The sequence below is a fragment of the Tupaia chinensis genome, unplaced genomic scaffold, assembly GCF_000334495.1.
Source record: "Tupaia chinensis unplaced genomic scaffold, TupChi_1.0 Scaffold145741_1, whole genome shotgun sequence".
In the NCBI taxonomy this organism is placed as follows: Eukaryota; Metazoa; Chordata; class Mammalia; order Scandentia; family Tupaiidae; genus Tupaia; species Tupaia belangeri.
In genome coordinates, this window is record NW_006205599.1 from 770,710 (window position 1) to 784,980 (window position 14,271).

General features: G+C 46.7%; 1 protein-coding gene across 2 annotated transcripts in view; it reads right to left on the minus strand.

Annotated features, from left to right (window-relative positions):
- SMYD1 (SET and MYND domain containing 1) overlaps positions 1–14,271 on the minus strand; it is a 46,265-nt gene that overhangs the window by 17,974 nt on the left and 14,020 nt on the right. For both annotated transcript variants that reach the window (XM_006168362.2, XM_006168361.2), the window contains exons 2-4: positions 7,896–8,072; positions 5,049–5,262; positions 2,206–2,336 (exon numbers count right to left, since the gene is read on the minus strand). In XM_006168362.2, coding sequence (XP_006168424.1) covers positions 2,206–2,336; positions 5,049–5,262; positions 7,896–8,072 — 522 coding nt within the window. The remainder of the gene's footprint in view (positions 1–2,205; positions 2,337–5,048; positions 5,263–7,895; positions 8,073–14,271) is intronic.

A 14,271-nucleotide genomic window follows, 5' to 3' on the forward strand; every position in this document is an offset into this window, starting at 1 on the left:
CCTTTCTAGCTGGGCTCACTGGACAACACAGCCTGGTACAGTGGAAAGTGTGCTGAGTTTGGGAAGAGATGTTCAGGGTTCAAAGGTTCTCAACCCTGAACAAGTTACTTCCCTCCCCTGGACTTGAATATTCTCACCTGTAACCTGGTAATAAGAATGTAGTGAGACAATACATTTAAAAGAAGAACCAAAAAACACATATGCTGTCATTACCATCATCCTATTAATAAGCATCCTGGATAAATAAATGCTGTCCTGTTGGAGATCTGTCTTGGGGAGAGTTTGAGCCACATAGAAGGCTGGTTAGGTCACACAGGTCATGTGTGAAAATTGTTAGGTTAGAACTGGGCCCCTGACATCATGCTTTCTATTGTGATAGGCGCAGAGGCCATAACTGCAAAGATGCCTCTTGCACAAAAGCCGAGAAGCCCGTATAAAACATGGCTGCTTAAAATTAGTGACTATAAAGAAGCCAGAGCAGAAACAGGAGAAGACCTAAAGAAAGGGCTCCCAAGTCCCTTGCTTGGCCCTGAGCCACCACCCCTTACAGGAGTGCCATCTAAAAAGTCCAGCTCCCTTTGAGGCTGAATTTGACCTCTCTGCTAAACGAGGACAACAGTACCCCTAGAGAGTATTTCATAAGGTCCAGGCCAGTGACTCTAAGAGGCTTAGGAAGGGAAACACAAGTGCTTGGGAAAGATTATCATCGAGGGCCAAAGTAAACTTTCCCATCTTGAGTGACTTTCTCAATTGCTTAAGTGCCTGGCTTCAGAAATAGAAAGGAAGGGAACCAGCAGTTAGCGTAATGGTTATGTCACTGGAATCCCACGTAGTCGACCGCGGTTCGTGTCCCAGACCCGGTGGCTTAAAACTCACGCCGGGCGCGTGTGCATGTGTGCCCAAGATCCCGAGAGGAGAATGGAGGAGAAGGGATTGCAGTGTGCCATCCCCCCTGGGGGGTGATTTCTCGCTTTCTGTCTCTATGTCTCTCTCTCTGTGTCTGTCTGGTGAGAGCACGCACCCTATTGAGAAAACCTCTCAAAAAAAAAAAAAAAAGAAAGAAAGAAAGAAAGAAAAGAAAAGAAAAAGAAATAGAAAGGAAAAGGAAAAAATCAGAGTCCTTACTTTATTGGGGCTTAAGCTGAGCTCTCACCTGAGAGTCAGAAACCACTACCTTTGACTTCTAATAAATTTGAAGGGGTGGAGGGAGACTTGCTCATGGTTGATGGCTCAGAGTGAAGTTGAATCTGTCACAAGAGCTCATCTCTAAGAGCAAAAGCAATTAATATTGCTCAGACCTCATTTCCTCTGATCACTCCAGTCCATGTCATGGAAAACCCAGGGGCTTATCCCATTTGCTGATTCTTCTCCACTTGTGCACCTCCCCTAAGATCCATTTTTTGCCCTGTGTCCCTAATCTGTGCCTTCTTGGGAGCAAAGGGCTGACCTCCAAGGCCTTGAATCTCTTGAGGGCCTTTGATCTCTAGCTTCTGAGCAGGGGTTGGCCACTGGGTTGGAGGTGATCAGAAGGTGGGAAGAGTGAGAATTTGGACCATGTAGTCCATTGGCTTCCTCTCTGCCATGCCACAAGGTTCTGGCAGTGGCTGGTTTCTCTGGAGGCAGAGCTATAAGTGCCATGCTGGTGGGGGGCTCTCTACCAGGCTTTGGGAATAGTGCTTCCTCCACTTGACCCTCAGGCCTACAGGTGGTCATGGTTTTGTGCTGTTGTTAGATCCTGGGCACCTCTTCATTCCTTAATCATTTCTTAAACCTTGACCACACTGCTGTAAATTGTCTCTTCATTAAATTCTCTTCTGATAAACCCCTTTGAGTGTACCTCCTGATTCTGGTTGGGACTTTGACTAATATATGCTCCTGCCTTGCCCCATCTCGGTCGAGGCTGTTCTGCAACGACCTAAGTTTCAAGTTTTAGAACAGTAGTTAGAAATTGATCTAACACAGACAGGCAGCTTTAAAAAACATGCCAAGACTCAAAATGATGCATGTAGAATTCTTTTATATCCTCCTTAACACCTTTCTCATAATCACACTTTTTCAGAATAAGATTCCTATTTGCTGCACATTTGAAATCTATGCTAGCCCATGTCCAGCAGGTTGACTTTGGTGTAAGTTGAGTGGAGAAAACATCAGAACATCTCCCCACCTCCATCACCTCCCTCCACACACACTTCAAGACATACTCACTTGCCATTATTAAATATGACAGTGCAGTTGGGCCAACAGTCGTGGTTCACCAGGCCCAAGTTGGGGAAGATGCCCACACCCACTGCCTGCAGGCCTCTCTGGTCACTGAGCGTGAAACCGTTGCAGTTAATCTACCCAGAGGAAAAGACAGAGCAGGTCAACAGACAGACTAGGAATAAGACACCACCCTCACTGTTGAAAGAAGTATTTTTTTAAAATAGATCTAGTCTCCCCCTGGAAATGCTTAGAGAATCTGGAAGCAAAACCTTTAGTCCCCTCTTCTCTGCTACTCCAAATGACCAATGAGACCTTTACCACAAGAGAGTTCCATATTTGCAAAATTGCAACCCACCTTGAAAGTTTTGGGTGACTGCATTCTAAAAAGCCAAAGATAGAAATGCTGGTTCTCTTTTTCTTTCATATATAAATAAATTGCTTTTTTTTTTTTAGAGGTTTTTGCTATAGGGCACGTGTGCTTGCCAGACAGACAGAAACAGAAAGCGAGAATCCCCCCCCCCCCAGGGAGGATGGTCACACCGCAATCCCTTCTCCTCCATTCTCCTCTTGGGATCTTGGGCACACACGCACACATACCCAGCGTGAGTTTTAAGCCACCAGGTCCAGGACTCGAACTGCAGTTGACTACATGGGAGTCCAGCAACATAGCCATTATGCTAACTGCTGGTCCCTATAAATACATTTCTTTATAAATTATGTTTTCATAGGTCTCACAGGAAAGGACACAAATGCACGCGTGTGTGTGAGTGTGTGTACTTCTTAGGATTACCCAAGTGTGTGGTCTATTACACAGATTCACCCCAAGACTATAGGGCAAAACAATGAGGAGTAGATGCTCTGGCCCAGACAGACTGCTTCTAGACCTTCCTTGGGCACCAGCTCACCATGTGGCTTTCAGAGGTCGTGTCAATTCTCCAGGCCTAAGTCTTCTGTTTTATAACATGGGAGCATGAAAAGTACACACCTCATCTTATGTTGTAAAGTCTGTAGAAAATAACATATAGGAAACTGAGAAAATTTTATGTTCCAACTTGGCTAGACCACAGTGCCCAGATATTTGATCCAACATTATTCTACAAATCTCTGTCAAGTTGTTTTTGGAATGAGACTAATATTTAAATTGGATGTGTCAGTGTCCTCCATGATGTGAGCAGGACACACCTAATCAGTTCTAGGCCTTAACAGAATGAAGACTGACCTCCCCTGAGTAAGAGGAAATGCTGCCAACAAGGGGCCTTTGGATTTGAACTGCTGTTGTGCTCTGGGTCACTGCTGGCCTATCCTGCAGATTTTGGACTTACCCAGCCTCCATAATCACATGAGCCAATGCCTCAAAATAAATGAATTGATCTCCCTGTCTCTGTCTCTCTCTCTCTCTCCCTCCCCATCATGGTGAGTGACAGAGTAGTGTTGTTATGATCATTCTCTTGCTATTCAATCACCTCAGCCTGCTCACCCTCAACACGTTTCATCTGTCTTACCAGATGAAAGACAGCTAAGCCCACAGCCTGGGGCCCAAGCCTCCCAATCACCTCACCCACCTCCTGGATCCCCCACCACAAAGCCTGACGCCCCCCTCCCTGGCTCACACACTCCCCTGCTCCAGGTTCCCTACCAAGCCTGCCCAGCAGACCTGTAGAGAGGAACAGAAGTATTCCAAAGTGAATGGAGAGGGGAGAGTGATCTAGTCTTGGTTTTCAAGGTGTAAAGGAGGAAACTGAGATAGGGCAGATGCACTGGGCCAGCCCTGTGGCCTGGTAGTTAAGAGGGCAAAATCTCACATGGTTGACAGTGTAGTTTGAGCACCAGCCTCTGTGGCTTAAAAAACATGCTTGGCAAGGACCAGCAGGTGGCATAGTGGTTACAACGCTGGACTCCCACATGGCCCACAGCAGTTCAAGTCCTAGACTCGGTAGCAGGCATGTGTGCGTGCATGCTCAAAAATCCCAAGAGGAGATTGGAGACTGGATTGCGGCATGGCCATCTTCCCCAGGGGGTGATTTCTCACTCTCTCTGATGAGTGCGTGAGCCCTATAGCAAAAATATCTCTAAAACAATAAATAAATAAAACACTTGGCACATGTGTGCCCCAAATCCTGACAGATGAAGAACTGGAGAAGGGATTGTGGTGTAACCATGCCTCATTGGGGGAAGATTTTTCTCTCTCCTGCATTCTCCGTTTCTCTCTGGCAAGCACATCATTCTCTGACCATTAAAAGATAGAGTATAGATCATCAATCTGCCATTCAGAGGTAATTAATACAGAAATGTATTTGTGGGGTGCCGATTTCAGATAGGGCAGGGATGACAGGTAATGGGCAAGGTCACACGGACAGTAGGAGACGAGAGGACTTCGCGGGAAGTTCTATCCCTCTCAGTCCTTCTCTTGAAGTTCTATCCCTCTCAGTCCTTCTCTTGAAGTTCTATCCCTCTCAGTCCTTCTCCCAGAGCTGGTCTGGCCACTTCAGGAATCTTATTGGGCAATTCCAGTGCTCCCATCACTCCCCCTTATGAAGAATCCTACTCCAGAATCTCTGGATTGTTTTAATTGGGTTGTTTAAGGGCTGTCCCTGGACTCGGAGCTGAAGGGACATGAAGCGTTTCTGCTACATCTGGCAGACATGAGGACAGGTGTTTTCCAGAGTCTCCAACTGCCTGGGCCAGTCATGGTCTTTATGGAAATAGAAGTTTCTCTCCAGAAGAGATGAGGCTTCCTCCCTGGAGCTGTCCACCTCTGAGAAGTCCCACACTCCCAGGAAAAGAGGGAGGGAGGACGATAAGGGTAGGGAGGGCAGAAGGAGGGGCGCGGAGGGAGCTCGGCGTACCACTCCGAAGATGTGGGAGATGTACTGCATGCTGAACTGCTGGCTCTGGGGTGGCCAGTACTGCAAGAACGTGTCCACATCCACCCGCAGCTCCTTCTGCTCCTCCTCCCCGAAGTGTTCCACGTGGTTCTGCAAGTCATCCACAGAGACCAGGCAGCCCTCCGTGAGCCCAGTGCCCTCTCTCTCCACTCGCCACATGATGCGCGCCGCCAGCCTGTGGAGAGGGGCAGTGTTAGGGAAGCCCCGTGGCATTCACTCATTCACTCATTCAGCAAACACTTAGTAGCGCCTGATGCATGTCGGACACCATGTTGGGCCCAAATTCAGTTTTGAACTAGACAGCTGGAACTGCCTCCACCCTGATGCTTCCTATAGTAGGGGAGACACAGTGAAGATCATTTCAGGTAGCGGTAGCATTAAGTGGTAGACAGAAAATAGGCAAGGATGGTATGACAGACGGTGGCTAGAGGACAAAAGCTAAGGTGTCTGGGAAGGGTCACAGAGGAGGTACATTTGAGCTGGAACTGGGATGGACAAAAGGAGGCAGCTCTGAGGCCGGGAAAGAGCTCTGAGGCCGGAGAGAGAGAAAGAGAGGAGAGAGGGTGGCAAGTTCAAAGTTCCTGAAAAAGGAATGAGCTTGGCCCAGCACCGTGGAGAAAGAGCGGGACAGCTGAGGGGCAGGGCACAGAGAGCAAGTGGGGACCAAATGAAGGTGTGGCGTGGACGGGAGCCAGGTCACGTATGGTCCAGGAACACAGCCACCTGGGTCTAACCTGGCAGTATGGCCTCCTGGGATGAGTGATGGAAAGGGAATCTAAAGACCTGGCTTTGACCCTGTCTCCACTTCTTACTGTGTGACCCTGGGCAAATCGCTGGCTCTCCCTGAACCTAGGGACAATGTTCTCTGGAGTACATGCAGAGGTGTGTAAAGGGCAAAGCGAGGTTGTGGACATTCGTGGCATGTGTGGACTAGTATTCCTAATGGCTGAGTAACGAGCAAGTGGACAAGGCAATGAAGGTGGGGACACAGGCCAAGCAATGGCCTGGAGCAGCCATGGGCAAGTCATGCTAGAAGCAGGGAGGGCCTGGGCTGGCTAGGGCAGAGGGCTCTGTGGAGCAGGGGGAGGCAGGGTGGGACAGGAGGAGGCCCAGAGTACACAAGGTGTCGGGTGTGAGACAGAGGAGTACACTTCCTCCTGAGCCCTCCCTGTTAACTTCTAGGTGGCTCATTCCCACCAAATGAAGCCAGGGGTGCTTGGCATCTCTCTGCCCCCTGCTGACTGTGTGGGAGCAGCAGTGGCCCAGGACAGACCCTGTCTCAGAGGACAGACCCTTGGCAAAGCACAGGCCCTTTCTCCTCCTTTTGGGGTCCCAGAGTTATTCCTGGAGAGACGCCCTGCAGAAGACCCCAGGTTCCTGGAACTGAGGTGTCCTCACTTGGAGCGCAAGGCTGCACTGGGCAGAGTAAGACTCAGGATAGGGGTATAGGAGATCTGCCACCCCTAAATACTGAGACGTGGTCCCAAAGCCCAGGGAATAGAGGTTCTATCAGTGAGAGATTTCAGCTCTGCATCAGCAGTCACCCAGTGTCACACCACAAAGGCCGTTATTTGCAAACTCAAAAGCCCTTTTGGGTACGAGGGGCACGACCATAGGGAGCAGCAAGCTGTGGTGACTTGGAAAGCTCTGTATTTCTTTTTTTTTTCTTTCTTTCTTTTCTAATTTTCTGCAGAGTACAGGCACTTGCCAGAGAGAAAGAAAAAGAAAGAGAGAGAAAGAGAGGCAAAGGTAGGAGTGAGAAAGCACCCCCATGGGGCATGACCACCCTACAATCCTTCCACTCTCATTCTCCTCTCAGAATGTTGGAAGTGGAAATACATGCAACTAGCATGTTTTTCTTTTTCTTTTCTTTCCTTCCTTTTTTTTGTTTTTGTTTTTGTTTGTTGATTTGTTTTAAGCTTTTTGCCACTGGGCATGTGCACTCACCAGAGAGAAAGAGAGAGAAAGTGAGAAATCACCTGCCAGGCAGGATGGTCATGCCCACGGTCCCTTCTCCTTCATGCTCCTCTCAGGATTTTAGGCATGCACGCACATGCACTCGGCATGATTTCAAGCCACTGCTTCTCGGACTCAAATCATGGTCGGCCATGTGGGAGCCCAGTGCCCTAACCACCACATCACCTGCTGGCCTCCACCCTAACTTTTAAAATGTAAAATTTCAGGGAACCAGCAGTTAGCGTAATGGCTATGTCGCTGGACTCCCACGTAGTCGACCGCGGTTCGCGTCCTGGACCCGGTGGCTTAAAACTCACGCCGGGCCCATGTGCGTGCGTGCCCAAGATCCCGAGAGGAGAATGGAGGAGAAGGGATTGCGGCGTGACCATCCCCTCTGGCGGGTGATTTCTCGCTTTCTGTCTCTCTGTCTCTGTCTGTCTGGCAAGCGCACACACCCTATAGCAAAAAACTCTCAAAAAAAAAAAAAAAAAACTACTTTGAATGTTATATTTAGTGCCAAGTGTTATCACTGTGTTTTTTAAAAAAATTGTAAAATTTCCAATTTTTAAACTTGGCAGATCAGTTTTTAAACATCAGGGAGCCACACGGGAGGAGTCTACAGGCCAGCTCCAGCCAGCAGCTCACACTGGAATCGCTGCTGCCGACACCAGTTCTCCTTCTTAGACCTGAAGGGAGTGGACAGAAGTGGCCACAGCCTGTCTCTCTGAGGCTCCCTCCTGATTTGCTCTCAACCTGGCCCCTTCAGCCCTGGGAATGCTGTCACCACCACCATCCCTGCCCAACATGGGGTGCAAAGGGGACCCCAAGCACCACCTGGGGCCCAGCTCTGACCTGATGTTCTCATTGGGCACCTTCCCATATCTCTTGATGGCCGAACACTCATTCTTGTGGTTCAGCCAGGCATCCTTCTGGCAGGTGCGGTCGCAGTAGTGGGCGAACTTGCACTGCCCACAGCGATGGAGCTTCTCCTGCCTCTTGAAGCAGGTGTGGCACACGAAGTTCACGAGGCTGCAGAGGGAGGGAGAACACATGACCAGGGCACAGTGGTAAGGGCACCACCTCCGCTGTTGGGAGATCTCTGTGGGCCAGCCCTTGCCCTTCTAAGCATCAGATCCTCACTTTTTATTGCAATTTATCTATTTCTTCTGAGAGAAAGAGAGCACACCGCCTCCAATAGGGTCCTTACCCTGCAATCCGCTCCTAGCTTCAACCAACACAAATCACACACACACATACATGCACACCTGGCATGTGCAGAGAGGTCTCAGGATGTGAACTCGGGACATTCCCAGGTGAGCGCAGCACTACAGAACATTGTGTTAGTACTCTACCACCATCTGGCCCTCCCTGCTTTTCAAAAGTCAGGATGCAGGTTTCCAAAGGTTCCTTCCAGTGATAACTAATCCGTTAGCAGATATTTGAAAGTGACCCCAGCATAAGAGGCACGATTGCTTCCTGCCTGGATGTCTTTCAATTCAGTTCAGCAAGTGTGATTTCATGGCCCAGAGAATCATGGAACTAGCGTTCACCATGCAGTGTGATGAGCACTATGATGGGAGCATGGGGCATTTCTGGGACGACTGGAGAAGGCATCTGAGGAGCCTGGGAAGACCGTTAGGCTGAGAGAATGGGTCATAATCCCTCATGGATCCCTGGCCAAAAGCTATGGGTCATTGACACCATGTCGTGGGAGGGGACATTTTATGTAGAGCATCCTTCTTACTACGGAAATGTAATGTCCACTTCCCAAAAGAATAACAAATCATAGCTACTTACACTGTGATGGAACAAGAAAGGTTATTGTTTGATACACAAAATGAGGACCCTCCCCCCACTCTGGTAATGTCACTATTCCTTGTGTTTTGCTTAAGAATCACAAGGTTACTGATGTCACTGATGTCAGCTGACGTTTTCTCCCAGCTCAGAGAGGTGGAAGTGATGAGGAGAAATAATCCATGCCCATTCAACAGATGAGGGATAGAGCTCTAGGAAGATGAGGCTCCTTAACTGGTATTCCACTAGAGAGCCACGTGTGTCCATGTCAAACCCGTCATTCAAACACAGAGGAGCACGGATGACATAGGAAATGTATCTCAAGGCAAAACTGGGCGTACAGAGTGAGCAAAATCTGGCGTGATGCACAATATGTTGGGGCCCCAACTGTATGTTCCTGCACCGTGGGGAAGAGAAATCCCAGCAACAAAAACTAACGGGTGGTGAAAACAAATTCAGTAACATTAGCCACTAAAGCTAACGGGTGGTGAAAACAAATTCAGTAACATGGAGGGAGGTGCTGAGCTCCCTGGGAGCATGTGGATAAATAAATAGAGTTGACAGTCTAAACAAGGATTTCGAAAACATAAGAAAACAGTATTTTTTTTTTCTTTTGCTATAGGCCAGGTGCACTTCTCCAGAGATAAAAAGAAAGAGAGAGAAAGTAAGAAGGTCCCCATACAGGGGAATGGCCACACAGCAAGCCCTTTTCTTCCATTCTCCTCTTGGGATTTTGGGTGCACACACACACACACACACACATCCGAGACTCGAACTGTGCTGTTGGCCATGTAGGATCCAGCCACCTTAACCAGCATGTCACCAGCTGATCCTAAACAGGGGCTTTTAGAAGCACAGACTTATAGAGCCTGGAGGAAGAAATTTCAACAGAACATTCAAGTACAGAAGTCCTGTGTGTTCATTCCTGACCATGAATTTTCTAACTCCCACAGTGAAAAAGCTGTCTGCTTCTAAGTGCAGTTTACTCTTGTTGGCCAGCCCTAACTGCCACAGATACCCTCCTGTGTAAAGCTGGAATTTGCCTCCCCAGAAAACTTACTCACGAACCCTAATTTGGCTCTTCAATCCTTGCTCAGTGGAACAACCCACCCAAGTCAATCCTCCAAGAATTAGAAGACCACTGGCATACGTCCCCCTCATTTCCTCTCTAACCTACTTCCATCTCCTTTAACACTTCCTAATACAACCTGGATTCTGGAATTCTTACATCACTCTGGGGCCCTCCAGTGTAACTGTAGCAGGTCCCTACAGGAGTGTATAGAAGGGTATAGAAAGGATCAAGCAAGAACTAGCATTGGTGCTAACAGGTCAGGCTCCAGGACCAGTTCAAAGGCCAGGTCCCATGGTCCCACTGTGGCATCCAGAAAGGGAAAGACAGGAGCAGACCTAGCTGAGCACTGCCTGGGCTACTGCATTAAACCAGGTGCTGACCTTCTCAGAGTCCAGGCAGTTTTCAGCCTCTGGCTGGCCAACTCAGCACACCCTATGGCCCCATCTGCTGTGAGGCACATTGCTAGTAATTTATTAATAATCATAAAGTAATTGAGACTGTGGAAGGTCAGTGCTTATTTCTAATTTAGAGCAGATTCCAGGTCATCCCCGTAACGATGGCTTCCTTACTCATACACTCCTGTCCTCTTAAGCTTCCCTAGTGAGAGGAGGAGTAGAATTACACTCGCATACTTAGAATAGCACAGAATCCACAGTCCATAATAACTAAGCCACAGAGGATGTACTGCTATTGAGGTCATTTGTCATGAGTGTCCCAACAGAATAGAAGGCATGGGCTCACATGGGGCCTCAACCATTTAGTGGACTCTCCAAACCCCTGGAGATAAGGAGCGATGAGTTTCTCACATCCGTCCCAAGTCAGGCTTGTATTCTCTGTCGGGAATTTAATTAGCAGGGACTGGATTGCTGAAAAATCCAAGTGAATTAAACCCCAAAGGCTCAAAATCTTGTCTTGTGGCCACTCAAAAGTGATACCTAAATGGCAACACTAGAATTCTGGTGCCCAAGACAGAATACTATAGACAGTTGTGCTATTTATACTTCCTGGATATTTTTTTTAAAGAAGTACTTATTTAATTTTATTTACTATTATTTTTTAATTTGCTGTGGGGAAAAATGCTCATGAGAGAGCAAGAAGGAAAATGTGAGTGAGAGAAGGAAAATGTGAGATAGAGGAGGAAAGTGAGAAAGCAAGCTGCCAGGCCCAGGCCTCGACCTGAGGTTGGCCATGTGGGAGTCCAGCGACCCATCTACCATGCCATCTGCCAGCCCGCACTTCCTGGATCTTAACATCAATTTTTTCCATTAGTTTCTTTAGCAAAAATTCACATAAATTTAAGGTCCAATTATAGTCACTAGAACCTCTGAGTTTTCTCAAAGGTCCTGTAGTTTCAGAGTTTCCCTCTGTTTTTCCATATGACATTGCATTTTTTAAAACAGCTTTATGGAAGGAGAATTGACATACAATAAATTTCAGACATTTAAGCTGTACCCTTTGATGAGTTCTGACACATGCAGCTACCATGATCACAGTCAAAATAATGAACGTGTCTACCACCCTCCAAAGTTTCCTCATGACACTGAACTTATTAGCATGGAGAATTCACCTTTGTTCCTGCCTGGTTGCTTTCAAGGTAGCCTTCCAAACTACCAAGACTATTTTGCCTTTTGATTGCCCAGGCCTCGACCTGAGGTTGGCCATGTGGGAGTCCAGCGACCCATCTACCATGCCATCTGCCAGCCCGCACTTCCTGGATCTTAACATCAATTTTTTCCATTAGTTTCTTTAGCAAAAATTCACATAAATTTAAGGTCCAATTATAGTCACTAGAACCTCTGAGTTTTCTCAAAGGTCCTGTAGTTTCAGAGTTTCCCTCTGTTTTTCCATATGACATTGCATTTTTTAAAACAGCTTTATGGAAGGAGAATTGACATACAATAAATTTCAGACATTTAAGCTGTACCCTTTGATGAGTTCTGACACATGCAGCTACCATGATCACAGTCAAAATAATGAACGTGTCTACCACCCTCCAAAGTTTCCTCATGACACTGAACTTATTAGCATGGAGAATTCACCTTTGTTCCTGCCTGGTTGCTTTCAAGGTAGCCTTCCAAACTACCAAGACTATTTTGCCTTTTGATTCTGTCACCTTTTATAATGGTATGCTAAACTTAGAGTCATTTGCAAATTTGATGTCTTAGACTGGGAAAGAAAAAAAAATGGGAAAAAAAATGGTCCTGGGGTTATCAGGACCTAGACTAGGAATACAAACCCAAGGCAAAAACATGGCCTGGAGAGGGGACAGTTAGAAGCAAGCCCAAATATGCTGACCATCCCTCAGAACTTGTCACTTGTAACTCCATGCCTGGCCATTCCAGGAATGCCCATCAGAGAACAACTCTATATACTGAGACTGCTCTAATATCTGACACCCAAGTTGGTATTTTTAGACTATTCTAGGATGTTGTCATATGTGTATTCATATATGTGTACGTACTTCATAGATTCCCAAAAACTGTGCCTGCCAAAGAAAACTATTACATTCTCACAGTTCTCATTCTATTTCACCGTTTTAACTTTTAAATGCAGGGACCAGTGGATGAAGTAATAGTTACATTGCTGGACTCCCACATAGTCTACTGCAGTTCGAGTCCTAAATCTGGCAGCTTAAAGCACTCGGGGCACGTGTGCATACATGCCCAAAATCCCGAGAGGAGAATGGAGGAGAAGGGATCATGGGGTGACCATCCCCCTGGGGGGGGGGTTTGATTTCTCGCTTTCTGTCTCTCTGTCTCTCTATGTCTCTCTGGTGAGTGCACATACCCTACAACAAAAATCTCTCTCAAAAAAAAAAAAAATTAAGTACACTTAAGAACTCCAAGTCATCACCTAGTAGAACACAAATTCTTCTTAGTCATCTGTATAATCACTATGCATTTCCAGTATAGTTAAAAATCAGGAGTAAGAGCCAGCAGGTGACATAGAAGTTAAGGCACTAGATTCCCACATGGCCAACCGCAGTTTGAGTCCTGGACCTGGTGGCTTGAGAATTATACCAGGTATGTGTGCATGCATACCCAAAATCCCTAGAGGAGACTGGAGAAGAGTGTGGTGTGGCTGGACTATGTAATATCACATAAAATGCTGGAATCCACAGTATTACAACAGCTGGAGACATAGGACATGGTCAACGCAAGCTTGAACAAGTCTGAACCTTAAGAATTTAATTCTCCAAACACATGTAGCTGAGTCCACATGTGTTAGGGGCTGATTATACAACTGTGAGTCCTCCGAATTAACTTCCAGGTAGAACACAACATTTATTAAAGGATAGATAAGATGTTTTTAAAGAATGATTTATTCATTTCCGTTTGTTATTATCATTTTTTTAAATTTTGACCAGAGAGAGAAGAAAGCAAGCTGCCAGGTTCAAGACTCAAACCACAGCCAGTCACGTGGAAGTCCAGCACCTTAACCACCATGCCACCTGCCAGCCCCAAAGGATAAGCTTAAAATGCGCTAACCTGAGATTTACTCAACAGCCATTATTTAGAACTTAGACCATGGTAGATCTGGGGGAGAGAGGAGTATTTTATCCACAACAGTACTTAGAATTGCTAGTGCATGGAGATAGGAAAAAATGAACTGACTTTTAGGCCGTTTTGTTAGCAGACAATGCCCCATTACTGTCTGCACCAGACTGCACCCCTTGCATTGCTCTGCCCATGGTCCACACTGCCTGTGAGGTTTTTAGTAGGGCAGGTTTTCCTAGCGTGGCTCAAAGGAAGGAGTCCATCTGGCCAGGTGCTTACCTCTAGGTTCCCATGAGCTGATTTTATCCACTTCCAACAGGATCTGATTATGCAATAATCTATCTGCCAAGAACTATAGCTAGAGTAATAAACTTATTATGTCCCTAAAAATAATTCCAAGGGACTGGCCCCCATAGCTTCAAAGTCAACACTGACTGCTTTGACAGGAGAAGGCAGTGGTACCCTGAGATGCTGCAATTCAGACTTCCCCCCAGGTTGGATGACAGAGAGACCTTTGTAATCATTTACATAATCGCATATCAGCTTTCGGTCAGTTCTACTATCAGCAGACAACAGCTCACCATCATATAGCTCCTGAGATTCTCCACAATCACGTTGCTATAATAAACTTTAAATTATGACTCATAAAAAGAAAATGGGATCAATTTGGATTTTTCTTTCCTCATAGTGAACTCACAGGGGCTCCAAACATGAACCACCAAATATTTCCCCCAGGCTCACAAATCTGTTTGCTACCCCATTCTTCAATTTTGCTAGGACTTAGAGCCAAGTTTTATAAGCTGATGAAACCCAGGATACATTGTGAGTTACCTCCTAATCCAGGTCTCTTGGGGTTGAGACTTAC